The sequence below is a fragment of the Cavenderia fasciculata genome (genome assembly GCF_000203815.1).
Source record: "Cavenderia fasciculata unplaced genomic scaffold Scf_Dfasci-G-b-285a01.f1-5, whole genome shotgun sequence".
Lineage (NCBI taxonomy): Eukaryota > Evosea > Eumycetozoa > Acytosteliales > Cavenderiaceae > Cavenderia > Cavenderia fasciculata.
Genome location: NW_004457708.1, coordinates 706830 through 732565, shown reverse-complemented (window position 1 = coordinate 732565; position 25736 = coordinate 706830). Strand labels below are relative to the sequence as shown.

Sequence of the window (25736 nt, the reverse complement as noted above, 5' to 3'; positions counted from 1 at the left end):
GCCGACGAGCTGCCCACCGAAGAGGAGCTCATCATGCTCAAATACTCGCCCATGATTTATAGCGGCGAGACGCCGTCACCCAAGTGTCGCACACCCCGTACCAACAATCCAACCATAACCACCAGTCCTTCGATCATTGGATCGTCGCCCATGATGACCAGCGGCAACTACTTTAGCCTGACCAACTTCTCGACCAACCTCACATTATCGAGTGGACAGTTGTCCGATCGTTCACACTACCAACCCCAGCAATACGTCCCCCAACAAACTCCACTCCACAACATGTCTAACCTCGCCTGCAACCAACAGGCCCCACAACAGGCACCCGCCGGACTCGACAGTGTCCCAGTCTCATCGACCAGTCCCTCCTCATCCCCCAATCTCTCGTCCTCCTTTAAGTCGTCCCCTCCCATCCCAGCTATCCCATTTTCATGGAGAAACAACTCGTGCAACTCGACCCCCATTGCCACGACCAACTCCTCCTCGTTTAGCCCACTCAAGACATCATCGCCCATCACCTTTTTAGGCGACACCTCAGCCGCTGCCGAACGACTCCCCACCCCCAGAGAAGTCAAGATCAACACGCTTCCAAACCCATTCGTCAACGACCGTAACAGCAGCTCCAACCTAAACGCTTCAAGTGTCGACGTTAAATTCACCTCTCCAACCTTCTTTTCAAACAATAGTTCACTCAAAGTTCCATCTGAATTGTTAAAGGCCGGTGGTGGATCGACCTCCCCAATCACCAATGGCAATGTATCATCTTCTCCAACCCCATCATCTGGTTCAAACTCTCCTGCCAATGTTGCAGCTGTTGGTCTAACCAAACTACAGCAACAAAATTTAATTTTAAACTGTACATACTAAATCAATCAAATAATAATAATAATATGGAATTCGAAAATAAGATATATATATTTATAAAATATCATCATCATCAACGCAACCAAATAATAATAATTAATAATTAATAATTAATAATAATCAATAATAATAATGTTTAAATAGTCAAAATAATAATCGAGATAGAGATTATATAAGTATAAGTATTCCCCACCACCACCAATATTTTTATAATAATATTAATAGAAAATAATATTAAATTAATGTAATTAATTGACAACAATAATGAATCACGCCTAAATTAAATAACCAAATAATAATTAATCAACCAAACAGAGATCTACAAAAACTAGCCCGTACAAACTAGTTTTTACAACAACAACAACAAAACAACAAGAAGATTCAATTAATTCCACATTAATAATTCTCAATGTCAATAATGTTTAAACAGAGTATATTTAAATCAAATATATTTGTTTACATGCATTGGGTTTTTGTATAATTAGATTATAATAATTGTTTGTAAAGAAGAGTGACCTAAAACGCACAAAGAACGTTTTATTTCCATCTCTCTACACAACACAACCACTTTCATCTTAATAAATAATAAATTAGTTATAATTTTTTATATAAATGTATTTACATTCAAAAAAACCAAACAAATAGATATATAATAATATTATATATCTTTATGACTTTCTCTTGGATTAATAATTTTACAAATTTTTATTGAACTTTTTTGTTGCTGGTACTTGGTGATGATGATGATCTAATAGTGTTACCTCTGGTATTACCCTTTTTGTTGGCACCACCAGTGAGATAAGTCTTGATGTAAAAGTTCATAAAGAGGATGAGGAAGAACAAGTTGTTCATCATGGTGAATGAGAAACCACCCCATCCAACACAAGAGTGACCGACGATACCAGTCTCCTTGTCGTACGAGATATCTTGGACGAGGAATGGAATGGCGAGAATAAAGGACATGGTGAATTGGAACAATTGACCAGAGGTGAGATATGACTTCCACCAGATACGAATACTTGGGTTAAGAGAGGTTCTAAAGTAGTAATAATACATGAAAACATGGACAAGTGTATTGGCAAACAATCCAACATTACCATAGGCAATACCTTCTGGTAACCAAGTCCAAACAATCAATACTACAATAGAATGATGCCAGATATGTAAAAAGATAAGTGGTTTCTAAAAATAATGGAAAAGAAAATGTAATGATTAATAAAATAATATACAATTTAAATTATTATTGTATGTTGAAGTATATATTTACCTTTTTCAAAACAATGATAATAGTATCTAAAAATTCATAGAATTTACTGATAAAGTATAAATAATGCCAATAGAAGATTCTACCAGAGAATGGATTTGATTTTGGTGAACAAAAGATACAATTAATTCCATGTGATGTAGTCTAGAAATAAATAATAAATAAAAATTAAATTAATACAAATATTATTATTATTATTAATTATTATTAATAACTTACAGTAGCAATTAAATAAGCATCATATGCAACACCAAGTACCATGACAAGTGACCATCCACAAAGAATGAGGTTATGGATAGCACTGACATAGCCCAATGAGAACCCCTTTAACTTGGAGTTACTCATGGCAGCTTTGATGGTGTAAACAGTTAAAAGGTAAGAGATGATGGCCATAAAGATAAAGTTCTTGTTTGAAAAGGGAGTAACACCTTCTTCGTACTTGAAGTTTTCAGATGGGATCAATTGACTCCAATCCCATTTCGAGAAATCAACCTTTACAAAACTTTCAAAAGAGTTGTATTCCAATGGTAATAAACTCTTGTAGTATTCCAATGGGAATAATTGTGATATGATATCCTAAAATCAAAAGTACGCAAAAGTAGTAAAGTAAAAATGAGCCAAGTGTTAGAAAAATATAAATATCAACAAATATCGTATCCACAAAAGTGTCATATGACATTGTGGTGTTTGTGTGTGTGTGTGTGATGTCAGATCTCTGATAAGATCACCCACTACGACTTACCATTTCTATTTGGTTACTCTACTAATATATCTGTGTATTTATAAAGTACAGAAAAAGATAATAATAATAATAATGAGAGGAGAGAATAGAATAGTGACAATGATTATGATACAAAGTTTGAACCCGAGTTGAGCGATGATTGATGATTAAGCTTCGGCAAAATCTAAAAAAACAACAAACAAAAAAGGTATGATGATGACAATCGAATATGAATAATAATACAAAACAAATAATGTTACACCAATGAGGAGAGGGTTGAAAGACAAAGAACAAACTAAGCTTGCTGATGTGCGACTTCAAACCAATCAGAGGGAAGAGGACCAAAGTCAGAGTTGCCACCTTGCACACCAACAAAACGGATAAAAAAAAACCTAACCCGCGACAAGGCTGATCGTCACTTTGAAGAGAGGAGAGATTTGATACGATCATGATTATTTAAGGAATGGTTGATGCCATCGATCAAACAAAACCAATCAACACTCTTATGCGATATTTCAACGACGACGGATACTGTTGATCAAACCCATCCCGCTTCAAACCCAACTAATCGTGAGCCCACAACTCAATATCTATCTTTGCATCAACCCATACCATCGGAAAACCGCGCTCTCACTCTCACATCGTTACAAAGAGATAATAGAGATAATAATAGCATACATAGTCTATTTGTATACTTGTGCATGTTTTAATAATTAATAAATAGGATAAGTTGGTTTATTGGAGGGAGGTTAGGATGTGTTTGGGTAGGGTTAGGGTTAGGGGGATATCTTTATACAAAAAAAAAGAAGGTAGGTTTGTAGCGATGTGTAATTAATTGATAAGATGCTAATGTCTATTTTGTTTTTTGTTAGGTTTTAGACTCTACCATTGACAGGAGGAACCTCTTCAACTTCTTCATCGTGCAATCCAAGGTCCTTGTGGGAGAGTGTTTTATGTGGTGGTGAACAAGTGGGAGACGTTGAACAACTGCTCGATGACGACGAAGTGGACGCAGTCAAAGAGTTTGATGATCTTGATGGAACTGGGAGACGGCTCTTGGTGCTGATGAGTCTACTTGCAACGATCCAGTTTCGAAGACCATTGTGTTTACCTGAATAGTGGTATACTACACCAGCCAACACAATGACAAGACAGGCAACTGTACACCCTACAATCAAACCAATGGCCAATGGAGATAACTTTGGTTTGTTTTTGTTTGGGAATATACTGTTGGGATCAGAAGTCTTGCCCGACGACGATGACGATGTTGCAGAACCACCACTAGTACCAATAGGTACATAAGAAGTTGTATCACCTCCAGTATTAAAAGAGGAATCGTCACGATATTGAAGCAACAATGCAAATGATGTGAAATGGTCAGTATAGGTCACAATCTTATTGTCTTGAATACCTTGAATTGAATTTGGAATACATTCCCATTTGTTTGTCAATACATTGATAAATCCTAAACAAACATTATTCATAATCTAAATTGAAAAAGGAATATTAAAATATTAATATTTAAAGTACTTTTATCTATTTATCTATTTTTTATATATACATACAACTGATTCATTTAAAGAGGTAATTAAATCAAAATCTAATCTAACCTTTTTATCAAATTTAGTTTGAGCAGTACCATTGGAAGAGGTGGCAGTGATGTTATATACTGGAGATAGTAAATGGAGAGCAGTCTGTGAAGAAGATCCAGAAGGTTCAGAAGAATTTTCAAATGTACTTTCAATCTTGGAAACATAACTATCGGACACTGCATTGATGGCAAAACTGGTATTGATGGAAAACGTATTTGGTTCGATAAATACATCAAGAATCTTACGAAGGTCAGTTGATACATTTAATGGATCATTATAGGTACTAACAGGAACTTGAAGTATTTTGGTAATATCTTTTAATATTGTCAAAACATTGATTGGTTTATAGAAAAATGGTGGCTAAAAACAAAAAAGAAAAGAATAACAAATAATAATAATAGTATTAGTATTAGTATTTTTTAAAATTATTGTGTATTTTACTTCTTTTACATACCAATGGACAAGGAGAAGAACAAGAACCATCAAAACATTTTAATGAACCATCTAGACATTGGTCACAATCATCTTCATTGGCGACGCAAATACCATTTGGACATTGAATGGGAGAGGCGACTGGGCACCCATCATATTCTGGACATGGACCACATTGTCCATTTGGACACATTTCATCACATTTTACACTGGGTTTTAGACATAGAGTAAGTAGATGACTGCATGTACCATCAGGACATCTAATAGGAGTGGCCATTGGACATCTTGAAATAATACCATTTGACTGTAATAGACATTTGGCAAGCGACGAAACACAGGCACCATTTGGACAAAAAACACCTTTACACGAGATGTTGGCACTGACAACCTGACTTTGTTCGATTTTTGGTGGAGTCGGAATGATTGACGTGGTTGTACCTCTATAAGTGGTACTATAGCCGGTACTTGATTGCTGGTTGAATCCAGTTGTGCTGACGGCCGTGTTTCCAAGTTGACCTCCCGTGGTGGTCGACGGATAGTAAAATGTTGTTGATTTGGAGATTGTTGTCGATTGTGCAGTTGATTGCTTTATTTCGTTCAAAGCTTGGCTTGTTGTCGTTTGTGGGGGTGTAACCACTTTTTGTGATGGTAATGGTATTGGTTGTGGTTGTGATGTAGTAGTTGTAGATTGATTTGGTATTCCAGTAGTAGTAGTTGAGGAAGAAGTTGTGGTGGTGGCAGGAGTTGAATTTACTGCAGGAGTGTTTGGTTCTCCAGTGGTTGTTGATGATGATGATGTTGTTGTAGTTGGAATTGGAATACTACCAGTAGTAGAGGATGATTGATTTTTTGTAGTGCCTGAAGTTGAAGGTAGAGGTGGATTTTTACCTCCTGTTGTTCCTGGAACTACAGTTGATATAGGTGTATTTACCTTGGGAAGTTGTGGAGGTGTATTTGAATTGATTCTGTCTTCTGCGCCCACTGGAATTTCTTCCCCATGAACATAAAAATTATTTGGACTGCCTCCTATCTCTTTGTTGTATACATTATTGCCAGATGTTATCATCAACAACAAGACAATGTATATAATAAATAGTAAATTTAATCTGACTCTATATCTAATATTATTTCGGCTGCTATTGAATATTGCCATTTTGGTGTGAAAGAAAAAAAAGGAGCTAGAACCTTTGTAATTTGATTTGGAATAATATCCAAGGTTGGATTAAAAATAAAACTAACTAATATTTCTCTATTTTTAAATGATTCTAAATTATCTTTTAGATTTTGAGGGAAAATAAGAACAAATAGGTATAAATAATAATAATAATATTGATTTCAAAATGAAAGGAAAATGGCAAGTGGATAGAGGGTAATAAAAATGAGAAGAGTGATTTAATTATTTGTGGAAGGATTATAATAATAATAATAATAATAATAATTCTTTTTGATTAACAGAAGCACAATAACAACATACTACTACTATCAATCTAATTGTTTGTCTGCCTGTCTGTTTGTTTGTCTATCTGACTGTCCCTTGACAAAAGTGATTTTATAATGTTGTCTGATTATAAATTAATATATTGAATTTAATGTGAATGGATTGATTGATTTAATTTAGTTGATTGGATAGAAAAAAAAATAGTAATGTATATAATATACAGTACTAGACTCTGAGGTAGTACTATAATTAATAATAATGAATTTGTGAATGATAGAGAGTGGGTATCAAATATTAGAAGATTTGAATGATCAAAAGACTATTGATGGATTAAACAAACAAATAAATCAATACATAATGTACATTATTTGTTTTTACCATCTAAATCCTAGTCCATGTCTCTATTCCATCTTGCGTTGCGTCGTTACTCATCCTCCTCCAATTAATTGTTGTAATTCATCAATAAAAGGGAGATTTTTATCAAGTAATATCATAACTCTCCCAACATCATATATATATATATATTTAAACAACCACAACCACTAAACACACCAATGTTGGACATGAGAGGAGACATGTCGATTGACAAGAGTAATAATACTATATTTACCACATGTGGGTGATGTAAAAACAGTCAATCAAGTTGATTGACAATTGTAACCAACTGCCAATACCAGGATGATGACTATCCCCCTGTTTTATACAACCACATTTCAACAAGTTCTGTTTTTTCCTCTAGTGGTTTGTGGAATAAATTTGAATGACATTGCAGATCATCGATTATCACTATTAAACATCGTATTTGGAAAGTGTGCAATCAGAATATTGTATGGCACTTTCATAATACACATCCTTTTTAATTCAAATATTCTACACCCCCAATTATTTGCAATAAAAGATGGTAATTTATTATTGTGGTTGATTCCCATTTTTCCAATGATGCGGTCCATTACCATGTATTATTGTTGATCGATGATGATGGAATAGATTGATACCTTTTTACAATATTCTCTTTTTTTTTATCATCCATACGAAAGAATAGAATGGTAATTTTATTTAGAACCCATCATCATCATGATTTATTCAAACTAATGGGTACAATTGATGATCAATCAACCACACACACATAAATCATGTTCAATTTACATATTCGAACCTAAATTATTCATAGTTTGATTTGATTTTTTAAAAGAGGAAAAAAAAAAGAGATCAAAGAGTAGATTGTAAATACTCTTGTATATCTCTTTTTTATCCAATTAGGGAATTATAGTTTTATTAAAAAGAAAAAAAAAGTTTGTTATATCTATTATTTGTTTTAAAAGTTTGTTGACATTATTACTTGAGATTTTGTTGTAGTTGTAAAAGTAGTAGTGTTGAGTTTGAGTTTTCTTCTTGTATTTACAAGTTTCCACGCTTTTCTTGTTCTCTTTCGATAGCCTCAAAGAGAGCACGGAAATTACCAGCACCGAAACCTTCGTGACCGTTACGTTGGATGACTTCAAAGAAGACGGTTGGTCTGTCTTCGACGTTCTTGGTGAAGATTTGGAGGAGATAACCCTTGTCATCGTAATCGATGAGGATGTGCAAGGCTTCCAACTTGTCCAAGTCTTCCTTTACAGTGATTGGAGCATGAGCCAATTTTTCACGTAATGAAACATAATAAGATGCTGGGACGCTCAAGAATTGAACACCACGTTGCTAAAAATAAATAAATTAAATATTAGTTACATTTGTTTAAACATTTTGTAAATACTATTATGCTATATATTTACCTTCATAATTGAAACAGATTGAATAATATCATTGGTTCTCAAGGCAATATGTTGAACACCACCACCAGCGTAGAAATCAACGTATTCTTGGATTTGGGACTTCTTCTTGCCGTTGGCAGGTTCGTTGATTGGGAGCTTGACCTTTTCGTTTTGATCGGTGACTACGATGGAACGGAGGGAGGAGTATTCAGTGTGAATGGTCTTGTCATCAACAGACCAGAAACGGTGGAACTTGAGTACCTTTTCGTACCATTCGACAACTGGAGTCATCATTTGGTCGGCGTGGTTAGAGACGACGTGGTCAATGTGCAAGAGACCAGCAGATGTGGTGATCTTGGAGAGTGGGTCGACAAAGACCTTGGCAGAGTAACCTGGCAAGAAGGCACCCTTGTAGTTACGACGGTCAACAAAAGAGTGGGTGGTGTCTCCGTATGGCGACATGATGGTGGCAATGGTGACATTTCCATTTTCGTCCTTGGTTTCGTATGGTTCACGAATAGACTTGGCTCCAGCAGCGACGGCAGCCTTGTAGATGGCAGCGACGTCATCGACTTGGAAGGCAACGTCCTTAACACCATCACCGTGCAATTGCATGTGTTTACCAAACTCAGTGTTGTCGGTGGTCAATGGCGAGACAAAGGCCATAAAGATGTCGTTCAACTTGATGACATGGGTTACGTATTCACGGTCTCCAGTTTCTAAACCTCTATAGGCAACATTTTCAAAACCGAAACGAGCACAGTACCATTGAGCAGCTTGCAAAGCATTGCCAACCCAAAAAGTAACATGATCAAATCCGAAATATTGTCCTAATGAGCTTTCCTGTAAATTATTAAATACAAAATCAAAAACAAGGAATTAATACTGATCTTTTAAAAAACAAATTTTATCTAATTATTATTATTATAGTATATATATATAGTTGTTGAAATACAAAAAAAAAAAATCAATCTAGATTGATATTTTCTTTCGTTGTTTTCGTTGTTGTTGTTGTTGAAGTGTTCATCATATAGTAAGAATAAGTATTATTCCCCTTCCTCATCATTTTTGTTGTTATTGTTGTAGTTATGATTATTATTATTATTATTTGTTTTTTTTTTTTTTTTTGATATTGTTTCTCTACTACCTGTTACCCTAATGTTTTAACGATCAGTTGATGCCTACCATTTTAATATTTATTTATTATATATATATAATGTGATGTTTGTTGTTGTTGTTGTTGAAGTTGTTGAAGTTGTTACTAGTATGTATAATATATATAAATATATAGTCAAAACTAAAAAACAAGAATGCAAGAATGAAATGACAAGAGCAACTCAAATTGGGTAGAGAGACAACCACCGCGGAAGAGGAAAAATCAGGTGAAAGAAAATAAAAAATAAAAAAATAAATAAAATCAAAGCGTACAATTTGCGAAATTTACAACAGCACAATTTTGGCGTTTTGTGACCATTCTAGAAGTTCGGTTGCCTTTTATGGAAAGTGATCTACACTCGAGTAAATATCTTTGACAATGCCGACTCTGACAAATCCCAAGTGGTAATTCATCTGATTAGTAGTAGTAGTAGTAGTGTTGTTGGTTTGGTGGTTGTTTAATCCAAAGAACCAGAGAGATATATTAATAGTAATAGTATTAATTGTTGTTTGTTTTAAGAGATAAAATTAAATCTATATCTTTGTGGGTTGGTAGTAATAAACAATGATTGGTTAAATTAATTAGACACCCACTTATTTTTAGTTCAAACAAATATCATCTAGATAGATTCGTTTCGTTTCGTTTCATTATTATTATTATTACAACCAATGTGTATGCGTATTTACAAATAAAAGTTCTAAACTTTAAACCTGTTGTTGTTGTTGTTGTTGTTGTTGTTGTTGTGACCAAGGGAGGAGATTAATGAAATTAAATTAATATTTTTATTCTACATTCAAACGGAAGAAATCGTTTAATAAGATATAGCTGGCGGCTGTCTTGTACAAGTTGAAAACTTGAGTGAATTTAAGTGGTGGATTTCCATCAATCTTGGTAATTATAAATAATAAATAATTAAAGGTTAGTCATCATCATCACCATCGTCGTCACATCGTCGTCATTATCATATGAACCAAAGAATCAGTGTTGTCTAATACTACTACTAACTACTTACAGACATATTACCAGTTACAAGGACGAGGACTCCATTTGGAGTTGGTTGACAATCAAATGAGGTGATCTGACGCTTAACTTGCATATTGAGATTCTATTATTTATGAAAAGATGTGCATATGGTTAATAGGTAGGAACGTTGTGATCCAGATCGATCAGCAAGATGATATTATCGATATTGTTTGTATATTTACTCCAAAAAATTCCATAATCTTTGCTTGTCCCTTGAAGGAGTTCTTTTCATATGTAAGATGTGATTCGTTTGCCTAATGATCAGTACAAGAGAGGAGGAGAGAGAGAGAAGAAGATGAGAGAAAGAGAACCTGTTAGTACATAGTTATTGGTTGGGTTGGTTTGGTTGGATGTTTGTAGTAATGTAGCCCATTCGTTATCGTTGTCATATGCAATGTCAACTATCACATCAACAATAGAATCTATATTATCATTGTAATCGTTGTCGTCATCACAACCATTATCATCGTCACCAACTATATTTGATAATAGGATATTTATGAATATTCAAAACCTAACCTACATCGTATAATGATTGTAATTGTTTCTTATCATTGTCGAAACAATTATAATAGTGTTGAACAAATTGTTGACCAATTTCAGTAGCTGACATCTCTATTTATCTCTTTTTTCTTTCTTATTGATTAAATATTCTATTCTATTTAAATATAGATTTGTTTTAATAGAGAGTAGTAGAGTTTGCGAGTCATGTTGATCATCACCACTCTCTCTGCTGTTCACAAAAAGGTTCTAAAAAAACAAAAATTTATTTATTCCATTTTTGAATTTTCCTTACTTTTTATCTACCCTTTTTAAAAGAAGATTAAGATAATAATCTAAAGGAGAGAGGGAAACTAAAAGAATACCAAATAAATAGTTACCTACAATCTTTAAAGATAACTACTTTTTATTTTTGTCATAAAAGATTGATCTCTTTAGCGTTAGTTTAAAAGTCAATCCAGGAGTGAATTGTTTAATGTCTGTTTGAGGAGGTAGGGTACCAGGTAAAATTAGAATTCTAATTTTACCTGTTTTTCCAAACGAAGAGTCTATCACTCCAACGGTGCCATTTTCAAATACCACCTTCATACCAATAAATGAAGAGAGATCTGTTTGTTTGGAGAAAAGGTTCTTTCCAATTAAAGTGTCTTCACTGTGAACACGCTCCACTGCACCTTCTTTGACCTTTGTCTTGAATATACGTAGCGTGTCATGGAGAATCTGTCGATTCGATGCATCAATACCTTGCAACAAACTGCCATGGAATGCAATACGACATCCCGACGTATCCAATGCAACATCCAACTTTGATCCAATAATGACACTTTCCAACGGACACAATACAGGATGATCAAATTTAATCAATGCAAATTGTGATCCAACTGGATACTCCAAACTAGTTGGTTCTAAATATTCCATAAAACTATATTCTATTTTTTCATTAAATTGATGTATACTTCCAGTCTCTTCTTTTGTTGTTGGTGTTGATTGATCCAATATTTTATTTCCAAAAAATGTAACAATTGCTGTTGTTGTTGTATGACCAATAGTTACTATTTTTTAAAACAAAATTTTGTGTGTCAATAATAATAAATAATAATAATAATAATAAATAATAATAATAATAATAGTAATATATTATGATGATAGTTACCATGGAAATGAGAATTTGTTTTAACAAGGTTTTTATAGAATCTAACCTTTTCAATTGAAATGATTGCACCGTTTAATAATGGTACTGTTTTAGGGGTACATAATAACCCTCTTTCCAATAATTTAGAGTCTAATTGTGTAACACAGATACCAGCACGGTCACCTTGCACCACCTTTTTAACGGGTTTGTGGAACATTTGCATCGACTTTATCTTTTTCTCCAAGTTGAGTTGTGGTATTTGAACGGTTTGATTGATTTCAATCGATCCTTTTAATACGGTTCCCGTCAATACCGATCCTTGTCCCTTTATCTGAAAACAATGATCAAATTCAAATAGGAATGTACCTTGGTCATCTCTCTTTGGTATTTCTATAAATTTACATAATTCATCAATCATTTGATTTAATCCAATTGGTTGTGATGGTTGCAATGGTTGTTGTTGTTGTTGTTGTTGATTATTATTTACATTAGCCTCTTCTGAAACTACACCTGGATTAGCAGATACTGAAACCATTGGCGATTGACTAAAACATGTCTTTTCCAATACTTTACGTAGTTTAGTTGACATCTAAACAACAAAACAAACAAACAACAAATGGTATGTTATGTTAATAAATGTTAACCTTACAGGATAGACAATAAATAATAATAATAATAATAATTACAGTATCAATTTTAGATTGTCTTGATTCTTGTGGAATTTGATCTATCTTGTTTAATATTATAATACCCTTTTTACATGTTATTTCACCTATTACTATACACTAGTATAGTTGGTTGTTTGTTAGTCATTTGTGTGATATCATATGATTTATGTATACATACTTCGGCAGTTTGAGTTTGAATACCTTTGTTAATATCTATGACTAGAAACATCATATCAATGATTTGTGAACCACCAATGATAGTACGTATAAGAGAAGCGTGTCCTGGACAATCGACAAGTGTAAATTGAACACGATCATAGTGATTGGCAATCTCTGATCGTTGAGAGAGTAATGGATGACTGGCAACATCGACGTTGAATGATGAGAATCCCAAATCCAAAGTAATACCTCTTTCTTGACTTGCAGGACTCTTGTCCAAAGCTGCAGTTGATAGACTTGTACTCAGCACCTTTGCAAGACTTGTCTTTCCACTATCTACATGTCCCATTATACCAACATTGATATTAAGTATTCTACTACTATTACAACCATCTTTGGCTACTCCTATTGACTCTGTAGAAGGAGCAGTTGAAGTAGTAGTAGTAGTGGTAGTAGTACTTTCACTATTACCTTTGTTCTCCATCTTATGTGTGTCACTTCTTTTAAATACAATCAAAATTTTAAATCGTATTGAATCGATCGACCCAACAAACAAACAAGCAAATAATAAACAAACAAGGCAAAACAATTAAAAGTGAACATCACCTCCTTGACGAATACTGCTATAGTGACACATAGAATAGATCATCGAACAACAACAACATCAACAACAGCAGACGTGACTGATCGTTGACTTGGGATAATACGTTAGAATAGACGAATAAAATAGTTGGATAAATTAATTAGGTATGTCGTGTCCCAAAGAAAGGGTGAGTCAGCTGGCTACCGAATTTAGTGAATTAATTTTCCTTTCTTTTTTTACTCTGTTCATTTTTGGGGTTACCTCTTCATCTATCTGTTTGTTTGGTTTGTTAGTTTGTTTGACCGTATAGAATTCTTTTGTTCTATACTATACACATTAGCAACAACTTACATACGATTAGTAATAGTATACTTATTATTTGTAGTAGTATTCGTTTCATAGAAATATTTATATATATTTACATAACATAGTACTTTACTTACTATAAGAGTATCATGGAAGGAAACAAAGATGAAGCATTAAGATGTATAGAAATAGCAATTGGAAAGATGAAGGATGGGAATAAGGAAGGAGCCATCAAGTTTCTCAATAAGTCGTTGAGCTTGTACCCAACGGATCGTGCCAAAGATCTGATAACGATTTATACTTCAAAGACAGAGGAAACGACAAGTTCATCTTCAACACCTAAAAGCAATACTCCATCTCAATCTCCTTCATCATCATCATCACCATCCTCTTCATCATCGTCATCTGCACCTCCACCCGAAACTAAATTTAAATATACAAAAGAACAAGTTGAAGCGATCCAAAGAATCAAAAGATGCAAGACACATTATGAAGTATTGGATATTCAAAAAACTGCTGTAGAAACTGATATTAAAAAAGCATATAGAAAGGTAAATTAATATAACATACTGTATCGTATACAGTACAATATCAATAGTATAGTATAGTTTATAAACTAATATGTATATCTTTGTTGATCATTCATTGAAATATAGTTGGCATTACAAATGCATCCTGATAAAAACCATGCTCCTGGGGCAGATGAAGCATTTAAAAGTATGTCCACAAAACATACATATGTATGATTTATTACCTTGGTAATATTAATATTTCTATTTTATTTGTTTCTAGGATTAAGTCAGGCATTTTCAACATTAAGTGATTCTTCAAAGAGAAGAACTTACGATTTACATGGTGATGAACCATCGGGAGGGTTTGGAATGAGACCAGCGGGTGGATTCCAAAGAGGTGGAGGAGGGGGTGGTAATGGCTTTTTCGATGAAGAAGAGATATCACCAGAGGATATATTCAACATGTTCTTTGGCATTCCAACAAGAGCGGGTGGCGTAAGACATCGTGGCCCTGGAGGCGTCAGTTATCAATATTATTCAACTGGGTTTGGAGGAGCACCAAGAACCATGCATCGTCGTGGTGGTGGACAGGCAGCCGCTGCTGGAGCAGGCGGTGGCGGACAACAACAAGGAGAATCATCCATCTTTTCACTCTTAATGTTAATCATTCCATTATTATATATATTATTGTCTTTTTTTGGAGGAGGTGGTGGCACTCCGGCCCTGTATAGTTTGTCGCGTACATCAACGTTTCCAGTTGAACGTGCTTTTAAAGTGACACCAAATGTAATGGCCGAATACTATGTCCGCGACAACCGGTTTGTAGACCACCTTCGTGAAAAGGGTATCGCGCTCGACAAGCTCGAGGAAGAGGTGCGCGGCCAATGGATATCAAACATGCAACAGGTATGCAGGAAGAAATATCTATACGAATCCTATCAAAACACATTTTATGGCATGCAATTTAAAGAAGAGTATCATAGATATAAAAGAGCTGGACTATTTGAACATTGTGATCAATTAGTAAAAGAAAATATTATATCGCGACAATAATAAAATAAATAATAAATAGTACTCACATCAAATTGTATTATTATACTAGTATTTACCATTAATCATTAAGAATTATAATTATAAATATATTTAATTAAATATTGATTTGATTTTTACAAAAATCATTGAATTTCATTGCTTGGTTTGAAATTGAGTAGTTCATTTTCATTACTTTTAAAAAAAGTGTCAAGTAGTAAACAAATAAAAAGAAGGATAGTCAAAGAAAGATAGATAGAGAAAGAGAGAGAGAGAGAGAGAGATGTTGAGAAGAGTTGTAAATAAATGTTCATCATCTTTGTTGATGAATGGTACTGCTACTCTTTCTTCAACCTACAATAGTGGTAGTGGTTTTGGTTATAACATGACATCATCATCAAATAGTAATAGTAATAATAATGATAGAAAGATTGAAAAGTATTGTTATTGTTCTTCTTCTTCTTCATCATCATCGACATCATCATCAACATTGATGTTACCAAAACAAGATACAAAGATGAAAAGTAATGGAGGTAGAAAAGTATCAACTACTTCTTCAACTTTGACCACTGCTTCAACTACAACTACATCGACATCAAATTTATCATCAATAATTAGATCAAAATATAAAGTATTAAGAGAGAATAATAATCCACATAGTTCTCAATTGAATCAACAACAACAAGATCAAGGTGGAAGTAGAACACGATTCCGATGGGAAGAGACACCAAAGACTGTATTGATTGTCAAAAAACACAAGGATAAACGAACAACTCAATGGTTGACAACCATTGCACAGTGGATGACGACGACACTCAATCTCCGTGTTCTCGTCGAACCCAATGTACACAGCCAAATGGAGACATCACATATTGAAACCTACACTGAAGAAGAGAGTCACATACTTGGAAACATTGTCGACTTTGTCATCACACTCGGTGGTGATGGTACCCTATTACACGTTTCATCATTATTTAAAGAAGATGTTCCTCCAATCATATCTTTTCATTTGGGTACTCTTGGATTTTTAATGCCATTTAGTTTGTATCCAATCCAAAATCATCCTATATATAATTAATTAATATTTATTGAAAGCTAATTCCCAATTTCATTCATTTAATTCTAATTTATTTTGTATAGATGTTGAAGATTACCAAGAGGCATTGACAAATGTAATGAAAGGTGATTTCTTATGTACAAATAGAATGAGATTGATTTGTGATGTTTATCACAAACAACATCTTGGAACGACCCAAGCCGGTAAAACATTCCAAGTATTGAATGAAGTAACTATTCATCGTGGTTCAAATCCTCATTCAATGGTCATTAATTGTACAATCAATGGTCATATGTTGACTGATATAGTTGTATGTGTAAATAGATAGATAGATAGATAGATAAATATTGAGTTATTAGACTTATAATATATTCTAATATCATCTTCTTTTTATTTTATATTATTTTTAGGGAGATGGATTGATTGTTGCAACAGCAACTGGATCAACAGCATATTCATTGTCTTGTGGAGGACCAATGGTTCATCCTTGTATAAATTGTATAGTAATTACCCCCATTGCACCTAGTTCCTTATCATCCAAACCTGCTTTATTACCAGATGATTCAATTTTAAAATTAAATGTAAGTGTTTTCAAAAATATACCCTACCTAGGTGATTTCTATAACATTCATCCCTTCCTCTCTCTCTCTCTCTCTCTCTTTCTATATATTTTAGATATCACAAAAAGGAAAATCATTTACAACTACATTTGATGGTACTCGATCAATCAAGATGGAACAGGGTGAACATATTATCATTCGAAAATCATTCTTTCCCTTGTTGACAATTAACAAGACCAATGAAACAACAGACTGGGTTCATGGTAATGGAAAGTTAATTGAAATGAGTGAACGTTCTAGTTTTTGGAATCAAACCGTTCATACAACCTCTGCAAATTAAATTGAATCAATTGAACTTTACTTACAATAAAACAGAGATTGCAACAAATGTCTGGGTAAAGTTAGTTTCCAACAACAAGATTTACTCGTTCGAATAATATAGTATTATATTCAAATTATGTATCTACACTGGTGTATGTATAATACTTTATAGAATATTTATATATATATTTCTATAACTATCTTTATTATCTTGTGGTGGGTGGGGATATCTTTTTTTTATTTTATATTTTGTATGTATCGTATATTTATCCAATTAAATTCATTTATTTAATTTAATTTTTTTTGAATCCTGGTCCCCGATGAGACGATTCTGTCGGTCTGGGTCCCGACACCAGAAAACGAGGGAAAAAGCGAAGGGGAGAAGAAGCAAGAAGAACAACAAAAAAAATAAATTAAATTTTAATTTTTTTGAACGTCACCCCCGACTCTCGTAGGGGATGAAGAGCGATGCATTGTTTTTTTTGTAGTTTTGTATAAAGCAAGCGGTATTACTTACTTCTTTACTTCTTCCCTTACCTCATATTATTCTAATATAACAAATACAATAATAATAACAATGTCAACCAAGAGAAGCGCAGACGAAACCACCGACGCTACTACCGATGTTGTTGATCAACAACAAACCAACGGTTCCGACGATTCACACAAGAAGCAAAAGTCAGAGTATGATCATCTAACATAACATAACATAACAAACCCTATTCAAGAACAACAATCTTCTCTTCACGACTTCATCATTCGTTCATTGCAAAGCAATGGCACCATGGTCAATCAGGTGAACTGCTCGTCATCTGAAGATAAAGACTGTCTGCTGTTGCTACTGCTTTTGCAAACTAGTTGTCGTCGTCGATATATCTCAACACAACAACAACAACAACAATCAAGACATTATAATGGTTGAAAAAAAGGAAGTGCATTCATATTAATATTAATGTATTACAATTCTCTACCACCATACATTATATTACATTACTCTTCCCCATTACATTTCATTGGTTGATTATTCATTATTTAATTCGTTTACTCTCTCATAAATGAATTAATTCTGGTTACCAACTCTATCATTATTATTATTATTATTCTATCAAAAAAAAACTATACTATTATTTCTATCAAAAAAAAAAATAGAGTTGCAAGAACTTCTTCCAAGCTCGAAAAGCTTGCACAAGTCAAGAAGGATTTGGATGTAAAGGAATGGAGCTCTAATGTTACTCTTGAAGAACTCCTCACTTCACTCCTTGACAAGAGTGAAAGAGATGCCTTCTTTGTTGCCGATATTGCCACCATTATCAAGCAATACCAAAAGTGGATCAAACATTTACCACATGTTACTCCATACTATGGTATGTTAATTTATATCTATTTAGTTATAACTTGATCGTCATTAACCTTTTTTTATTTCCTATTTCCCATAGCCGTCAAGTGTAACCCAACTCAAGGTGTATTAAAGGTACTCGAAGCTTTGGGAACCAGCTTTGATTGTGCTAGCAGAAACGAAATTGAAACCGTTTTGAATCTCGGTGTCGATCCATCTCGTATCATTTATGCCAATCCATGCAAGCAAATCTCTGCTTTAAAGGTTTGTTTCTCTTTTCTTTCTCTCTTTTTTTTTTTTTGAAACATACATATAATTAATTCATTATGTTTGTTTATTTTTATTTATTTAGTTTGCCAGACTTCACAATGTAAAGATGATGACATTTGATAATGTAAGTGAATTGGAAAAGATTGAAAAGTTTTTCCCAGAGGCAGAGTTGGTGTTGAGAATTGCACCAGATGACAGCAAGTCATTGATGAGATTCGGAACCAAGTTTGGTGTGCACATTGACGATTGCTCTGATTTGTTAGAGATGGCCAAGGAGATGAACCTCAAGGTTGTCGGTGTCAGCTTCCACGTTGGTAGTGGTTGTTTTGACGCCTCGGCCTATGACGCAGCCCTCGAGATGGTCAAGAGCGTGTTTGACATGGCCAAGACCCACGGCATGACCCTCAACCTCGTCGACATTGGTGGTGGTTTCACCGGCTCTGACGACGTCATGTTTGGCAAGTTCACCGACGCCATCCGTAACAAGACCAAGGAGTTGTTTGCCCCAGACGTCCGTATCATCGCCGAGCCAGGCCGTTACTTTGCCGCCATGAGCCACGTCCTCGCCGTCACTGTCATCTCTAAGCGTATCATCAAACAAGAGGACAACCGTCAACACCCACGTCGTACCAGCAACAACTTGCGTCAATACAACTACTACTTGGCTGACGGTGTCTATGGCTCGTTCAACAACATCCAATTTGACCACGCCAAGCCAACCCCATGTCTCCTCAAGCCATCGCACAAGCAACCAACCCCATGCACCCTCTTTGGCCCAACCTGTGACTCGATCGACGTTATTGCCCGTGACACCCAGATCCCAGAACTCAAGATTGGCGACTGGTTGTACTTTAAGGACATGGGTGCCTACACCATGGCTTCTGCCTCTTCCTTTAACGGTTTCGTCCCACCTCCAATCTACTATTACTGCTCTGAAATTGATACTTCTGATCTCTAAACAAAACTCGTAGTAGAGAGTAGAGTAGATATCCAATCCAATCATAATTACGCCGGCTTTTTTTTCAAAATATTTTTATCTTTGATCCAAAACATATATACACATTTAAATCAAAATTAAAAAAATAATAAATAATAATCTCTTTTAATTTTTTTTTAGAGAATAAACTCAATTTATTCATTCTTTTCCCAAATCATTGTATTATGACATTTTTATTAGGACAACTAGATGAATGATGGAGAGGGGATGTCAAATACTATTAAATATTTGCCTGCCATCAAGTCATCGAAGTCAACCTATCACCACAACCCATCATGCATGGTGTGATGCTAACTCAATTCAAATCATTTTTTTAATTAATTATTAATATTAATTTTTTGAATCAAGGGGAAAGTATCCTTGGCTTTTAAAGGATCATTATTTATTTATATAATATTGATTTTATTATTACAAAACAATCGAACATCAACTACAAAGACGACCTGATATCTCAAAAGATCCACCTCAGCCAACAGTGAAGCTGGCTCCTGTACAAAAAGACACAATTAAATAGTAACTATTTCTTCTATATTACCCAAGACATCTTTTCCATTTTACTAACACATTAATATAAAGTGGCTCAGGTTCAACAGGTGGTATTTTAGAAAAGGAACATCGATTGGCTTGAACCCAGGACTAGTTAGAACAAGAACGGGCTGGGTTAGAGGCAGACCGCCAATTGGCTAGCCAACCCAGAACCAATTCCAATGCACAACTGGTCGCACACACAGAAATCAATGGAAGAAATCTATCTCTTTCTTGATGTAACTGTTCCTGGGTGTTTATTAAATAAAATCAAATTAATATAAACTATAACTTGTTGTTTGTTTGTTTGTCTATTTATTATATTTTAGAAAATAGCTATATAATTATATTATATTATTAACATCTAATCTATATATTTGCCAATTTAATTTTACGCTTTGCCATTTTAACTTTACTATCGTTTACACTTTGTCATTATTGCCAACATTTTAATTGATTTATATTTATATTTTCTTTAATCCAAGTTGTGTATTGAATTGGACACGAGATTTGATCCGTTGTTTTTTCTTGAAATGCAAGAGTAATAAAGCAGGAGCGACTGTTAGTAATGCGCCACCCAAAACACCAGCAATAATATAATATTTAATGTTTGATTGATAATCGCCATTACCAATATCATTTGAAGTGGATGAAAAGGATGAAGAGGAAGATGAGGAGGAGGAGGATGAAGATCCAGATGTACTATGATTGTATTTTACATAAATGGAATCATAAGATGTCAATGAATGACCATCAATCGATATATAAATATCAAGGTATTCCTCATCTATACCTCTAAAATTATTTGTATCCAATGGAACAGTACATTCCAAGTAAGTTGAGTTGATATAGGAAATGATACAATTAGTTGCATTAATCATTACCAATGACATTGTTGTTGTTACTGTTTTTGGATTAATCATTCCAAATTCACCAATCAATTCCAATTTATAATCTATTAATTTTAAATCATCATCATTTTGATTAATAATTATTGTATAATTATTATAAAGGATAGGGAATTCTAAAATAAAAAAATATATGATATCGAAATTAATTAATTAATAATGAAAATTTTAAATGTTATTATTGTTATTTAGTTAACAACATACGTCTTTTAAAATTGTAATGATACATTTCACTATTTCTAACATTTAAAATAGTTAAAATTAAATTAGTTGATAATGATGTAATGGCAAGTCGAAAAGAACAAGTCAATTTATCATTGATATAAATAGTATCACTTTTCTTGCAAACCACACCATTTAAAGAGACAGTGTGATCAATATTTCTATTATAGTTGAGTTGTACTGTGAGGTTGATACCAAATGGTTGTTGATTGATGGATATTAAACTACCAAGATTGATTCGAGTAAATGTTACTGGAATAGAGACGGTGTACTTATTACTCACACCCAATATCACTTGATCCTCGATCGACCAAATATTGGTTTTATTGTATTCTACAATTTTGTTGGGTATCTTGAATCTCGTCTTTCCATTAACAGTCTCTCCACCATAACCAAATAATAGATTATTTCCAATAATATCAATCAGATTACTCTGGTTCCTATAATAAAGTGATGTTACCTTTGAATCTATAAATTTAAATAATATGTATTAATACAGATCTATAGCTAGGTATTCATGTATATGTATGTATGTATGTGGGGATAGGGTAGGGTTGACACATACCACAAGGATCATCGTATCCCCCAAAAGTTTGGGGTGGGAACCATAAAGTAGCAAACTGGCCACGATAGCAACTAAAACATTGGGCCATATAATTCATATCATCTACCCAGGCTGGCAAAGGTTCTAGAAGCAATGAAGGACTATTACACAAGGAGTCTGGTAAACGATCATAAAATCTCCCAGAGTAGGAACGAGTCGAAAAAAATATAAGATTTAGATCTTCTCCTATTCCATCTGGAAAACTCTCTTTATAATTATCCATTATTCTAAAAAATAAATACATATATATTATTATTATATATTTGTGAGTTGTTGGACAATTGTCTATGGATGTCATTACATACAATATGTGTAAATTTGTATAATATATAGAATTTAAATTCTTTGGAAAAATTTGAGCTGGCAATACTCTAAATAATATTAATTCAATGTGTGTTGAGTTAATAATAATACTAATAATAATAATAATAATATATTGATTTATAAAAACATACAAAGTATCTAGTTTAGTTAGAGTGAATGGGAAATCATCGGGAATATATGGTAATGGAGGCATGTAAAGACTTAGTGTAACTAGGTTTGATAGATTCCTGACCATTTCAAGAATGTTGATACTGCCATCCATACAAAGAACAGAATCAATTCGTAGAGTGGTCAAGTTTGGGAAATAGAGTGACCCGTGTGACAACTTGTCGGGCAAACCAGAGTATATAAATGCTTGTTTTTTCGATATCGGGCCAATAATTCTTTAGATATGAAAAATGATGGTGTATGAATATATAAGTATATCAACTGATACATTCATTTAATAATACGTACATTGAAGTCAACGATCCATTAACAGCAATTGTTTGGTTGTCAGTGTAATTTGATAAAACATTATCAACAAATATCCAATTCAATCCATATTGTTTGATTAGAAACGTTAGTGATGGACCTATATATATATATATTCGAGGTAAATATAAATATATGTATATATATATATATAAACAACAATTATTATTAATAAGAGAATGAGAGTTGATATCTATCTATCTATCTATCTAACTATCTATATCTATCTATCTTTACCTTCATCAGCATTGATTGTTAGAGGAGGAAGGGGATCTGCAGAATGGACAATACTGATGATAATGTTTAGAAATACGATCAGTAACAATGCAATCAGTCTATTATATAGAGACATCATGATGAATCATATTTATCTTTTGAATGTTAAATCATTTTAATTCGTTCGAATCATTACACTGTAGACTTTTTGTCCAGCAAGGCACTTCAACAAAAAAAATTAATATCTTTTTCGAACGCTATTCATTAATTGTTAAAAGGTATTATAGTTGTTATAGTCAATTAGATATAGTTACTACCTCTTATTGAATTTGTAAAAATAATATTGTTATTTATTTTTATTTATTAATAATAATTTCATGTACATTCCCTAAAGAATTGATTAAAAAACAATGTGATTGGAAATTATCAATTGTTGAAAGAAGGTGTGATGGAATTGCTCTATTAAAATTGGGTGATTGATGTTGTTGTTGTTGAGCAGTGGTGGTGGTAGTAGTAGTAGAGGAAGACTTTAATTTCAAAGAAGAAGGAACAAAAGAAGTTACCAATCTACAACCAAGACCAACCTTTTGGAATAAAACTCGCTTTTTATGTTTCATTTCCCATACCTCCAAATATCCTCTTCTTCCAATATATATTGCCAGATAGGTGTGATAGGTAATCTGTCTCTTGCTAGCTGCCGATCTTAATAATTTTGGTGGTACCAAATCCTCCAACGTTTGAGTATCCAATGACTCTTGATCCATTGATTCTTGATCAGATTGTTCATTATTATTATTGTTGTTATTGTTATTGTTATTGTTGATAGACTGTATCCAGGCACATTGACAATCTCTATACCCCTTCCAAACCTTTATAATTACACTATTGATGACATCGATCAATAACACTCTGCCGAGGTTATCTGTAGTGGCAGCATATCTTCCAGATGGATCCAGTATAATACTTTGCAACTCTCTCTTTTCGTCCATAATAGACCAACGAATAGAAAGTGGTAATGGGTTTTCAATCTTTTGGTCTTGTTGTTGTTGAGACTGTTGTTGCTGTTGAGACTGTTGTTGTTGTTGTTGTTGTTGTCCTCCACCACCCCACCAATTCTTTGCAAAAGAGTAGACTGCGTTGGTCAACTTTGCAGCAACACTAGAAACCAATGCTACAGCCACCGAGAATGACGTACCACCGTCATCGGACGGATAATAAAACGATACGATTGGATCCTTTCCAACAGCCACCAATCTAACTATACTGTTCTCAGTGGTTCCATATGGAAGTGCACGGAACGGTGACCCTAAAAACGGTCCACAAAATACAATGTCTCTTGTCTTTTCAATCGAACCCAAACTCCATTTCTTAAAGTCAAGGTTTGCTTGAGCCTGTGTCGTAGAATCACCTCTTAATATTTGAGAATAACAAACTTGTAAAACAGTTGATAGTGATATACCAGACATACTAGCAACTATATTATTTGGGTATAATATTGATAATTCTTGTGTTATTAATTTTCTATAGTAGTAAACGCAAAACAAAACAAATATTAATAAATATGATTAATATAAATATATATATATATATATATATATCTCTCTATTTATATATAGAATATAGTTACTCTGAATTTAATGATAATATAGGAGTCGTTTTAATCTTAATTTTTTGTACAGGTAATCTATGAAATAATTGAGATAGTAATAAATTTCCATGTGGAGAAAATATTCGTAAATAACCAGATGTATATCCAATTGCAATGACAAAATCCAATTGATTTACAAATAATGGTACAATTACAATTTGTGTTATCTTTTCTCTAATATAAAGTAAGGGGTTAGATAGAGTCAAAGTTAACTTAATTTCACTTCCTTTATATATGTGAGTGACATACATGACTTGAGATTGATGATCTAGTGTTATAGAGGTTCTCCAACTTTCATCATTTGGTCTCTTTTGCAAGACTATAGCTAGACCTGTTCCGATGCCACCTGATCCACCTCCACCCAATACCATTAGATTACCATCAGATGATACGCATATTGACAATTGATCCAACCATGAAAGATTAGATGTAGTTGGTGATGGTGATGACATTGTTGTTTCTTGATCTATCTGCATTTTTGTTGGTTCCTTACTACTACTACGACTACGATTATGCTTTCTTCCTCTATTATTCCAATCTTCATTGTCTTGGTTATCATCATTATCGTCTTGATCATTATCATCTGCGCTTTCATAATCATCTTTGTCTTCTCCTTCTTCTTCTTCATTTTCTTGTTCTTCTTGTTCTTCTTCTTCTTGATCACTTTGACTATCCCATCTTTGTTGTTGTTGTTGTTGTTGGTGTGATGGTTGTTGTTGTTGTTGCTGTCTTTGAGGTGATGGAGATGAAGATACAGTTGGTGAAGTTGTTGTAATGGTAGGACTATCAGTATGATTCAATACAAATTGAATAGTACCTATATCTAATTGACCTTTATTCAATAAAGACATCCTATACTATCCTATCCGATCCTATTCTCTTTTCTTTATCACTTCAAAAATAATAATAATAATAATAGTAGACCACTACTAAACATAGAGATAGAATGAAAGTATCAAAAAAACAAATAAATAGAATAATTAATGAAAATATCGATTTCAGGGTAGGGTAATTGTATTGATTATTATATTTTATTTTATTTTATATACATCTACATTATACAAGGTAGATTAAGATCTTTAAAACTAAAATGATTTAAAGTTGGTTTTGATTGATTAATTATTATTATTATTACTGGAATTA

The 25736-nt window shown here is 33.4% G+C and overlaps 11 protein-coding genes across 11 annotated transcripts; 5 read left to right on the top strand and 6 right to left on the bottom strand.

Annotated features, from left to right (window-relative positions):
- Nucleotides 1-282: 282 nt before the first annotated feature.
- DFA_03978 (uncharacterized protein) lies at nucleotides 283-867 on the top strand (the record flags this gene model as incomplete). Its single annotated transcript, XM_004366331.1, has 1 exon — nucleotides 283-867. One exon carries the CDS (start codon nucleotides 283-285, stop codon nucleotides 865-867), a length of 585 nt encoding a protein of 194 aa, XP_004366388.1.
- Nucleotides 868-1569: 702 nt separating this feature from the next.
- DFA_03977 (GNS1/SUR4 family protein) lies at nucleotides 1570-2873 on the bottom strand (the record flags this gene model as incomplete). Its single annotated transcript, XM_004366330.1, has 4 exons — nucleotides 1570-2046; nucleotides 2132-2272; nucleotides 2348-2704; nucleotides 2871-2873. The coding sequence occupies 4 exons, from the start codon at nucleotides 2871-2873 to the stop codon at nucleotides 1570-1572; spliced, it is 978 nt and encodes a 325-aa protein (XP_004366387.1).
- Nucleotides 2874-3724: 851 nt separating this feature from the next.
- Nucleotides 3725-6026, bottom strand: DFA_03976 (phosphatidylinositol 3-kinase 2; the record flags this gene model as incomplete). The annotated part of the gene is made up of 3 exons (XM_004366329.1): nucleotides 3725-4336; nucleotides 4415-4801; nucleotides 4896-6026. The coding sequence occupies 3 exons, from the start codon at nucleotides 6024-6026 to the stop codon at nucleotides 3725-3727; spliced, it is 2130 nt and encodes a 709-aa protein (XP_004366386.1).
- Nucleotides 6027-6422: 396 nt separating this feature from the next.
- hpd (4-hydroxyphenylpyruvate dioxygenase) lies at nucleotides 6423-10854 on the bottom strand (the record flags this gene model as incomplete). The annotated part of the gene is made up of 9 exons (XM_004366328.1): nucleotides 6423-6434; nucleotides 6533-6554; nucleotides 7714-8009; nucleotides 8084-8905; nucleotides 10010-10105; nucleotides 10231-10323; nucleotides 10424-10495; nucleotides 10563-10717; nucleotides 10761-10854. The coding sequence occupies 9 exons, from the start codon at nucleotides 10852-10854 to the stop codon at nucleotides 6423-6425; spliced, it is 1662 nt and encodes a 553-aa protein (XP_004366385.1).
- Nucleotides 10855-10978: 124 nt separating this feature from the next.
- Nucleotides 10979-13185, bottom strand: DFA_03974 (Selenocysteine-specific elongation factor; the record flags this gene model as incomplete). The annotated part of the gene is made up of 6 exons (XM_004366327.1): nucleotides 10979-10991; nucleotides 11038-11122; nucleotides 11333-11794; nucleotides 11896-12463; nucleotides 12561-12605; nucleotides 12721-13185. The coding sequence occupies 6 exons, from the start codon at nucleotides 13183-13185 to the stop codon at nucleotides 10979-10981; spliced, it is 1638 nt and encodes a 545-aa protein (XP_004366384.1).
- A 554-nt stretch (nucleotides 13186-13739) lies between these two features.
- Nucleotides 13740-15155, top strand: DFA_03973 (DnaJ-like protein; the record flags this gene model as incomplete). Its single annotated transcript, XM_004366326.1, has 3 exons — nucleotides 13740-14141; nucleotides 14247-14307; nucleotides 14383-15155. 3 exons carry the CDS (start codon nucleotides 13740-13742, stop codon nucleotides 15153-15155), a joined length of 1236 nt encoding a protein of 411 aa, XP_004366383.1.
- A 259-nt stretch (nucleotides 15156-15414) lies between these two features.
- DFA_03972 (NAD+ kinase family protein) lies at nucleotides 15415-17088 on the top strand (the record flags this gene model as incomplete). Its single annotated transcript, XM_004366325.1, has 4 exons — nucleotides 15415-16171; nucleotides 16272-16498; nucleotides 16599-16769; nucleotides 16864-17088. The coding sequence occupies 4 exons, from the start codon at nucleotides 15415-15417 to the stop codon at nucleotides 17086-17088; spliced, it is 1380 nt and encodes a 459-aa protein (XP_004366382.1).
- A 117-nt stretch (nucleotides 17089-17205) lies between these two features.
- odc (group IV decarboxylase) lies at nucleotides 17206-19633 on the top strand (the record flags this gene model as incomplete). The annotated part of the gene is made up of 5 exons (XM_004366324.1): nucleotides 17206-17221; nucleotides 17558-17753; nucleotides 18219-18433; nucleotides 18506-18669; nucleotides 18758-19633. The coding sequence occupies 5 exons, from the start codon at nucleotides 17206-17208 to the stop codon at nucleotides 19631-19633; spliced, it is 1467 nt and encodes a 488-aa protein (XP_004366381.1).
- Nucleotides 19634-20661: 1028 nt separating this feature from the next.
- On the bottom strand, nucleotides 20662-22517 carry DFA_03970 (uncharacterized protein; the record flags this gene model as incomplete). The annotated part of the gene is made up of 5 exons (XM_004366323.1): nucleotides 20662-21221; nucleotides 21310-21795; nucleotides 21893-22158; nucleotides 22237-22302; nucleotides 22387-22517. The coding sequence occupies 5 exons, from the start codon at nucleotides 22515-22517 to the stop codon at nucleotides 20662-20664; spliced, it is 1509 nt and encodes a 502-aa protein (XP_004366380.1).
- Nucleotides 22518-22646: 129 nt separating this feature from the next.
- On the top strand, nucleotides 22647-23124 carry DFA_03969 (uncharacterized protein; the record flags this gene model as incomplete). The annotated part of the gene is made up of 2 exons (XM_004366322.1): nucleotides 22647-22661; nucleotides 22906-23124. 2 exons carry the CDS (start codon nucleotides 22647-22649, stop codon nucleotides 23122-23124), a joined length of 234 nt encoding a protein of 77 aa, XP_004366379.1.
- A 177-nt stretch (nucleotides 23125-23301) lies between these two features.
- Nucleotides 23302-25444, bottom strand: DFA_03968 (uncharacterized protein; the record flags this gene model as incomplete). The annotated part of the gene is made up of 3 exons (XM_004366321.1): nucleotides 23302-24466; nucleotides 24573-24767; nucleotides 24843-25444. 3 exons carry the CDS (start codon nucleotides 25442-25444, stop codon nucleotides 23302-23304), a joined length of 1962 nt encoding a protein of 653 aa, XP_004366378.1.
- Nucleotides 25445-25736: the final 292 nt, after the last annotated feature.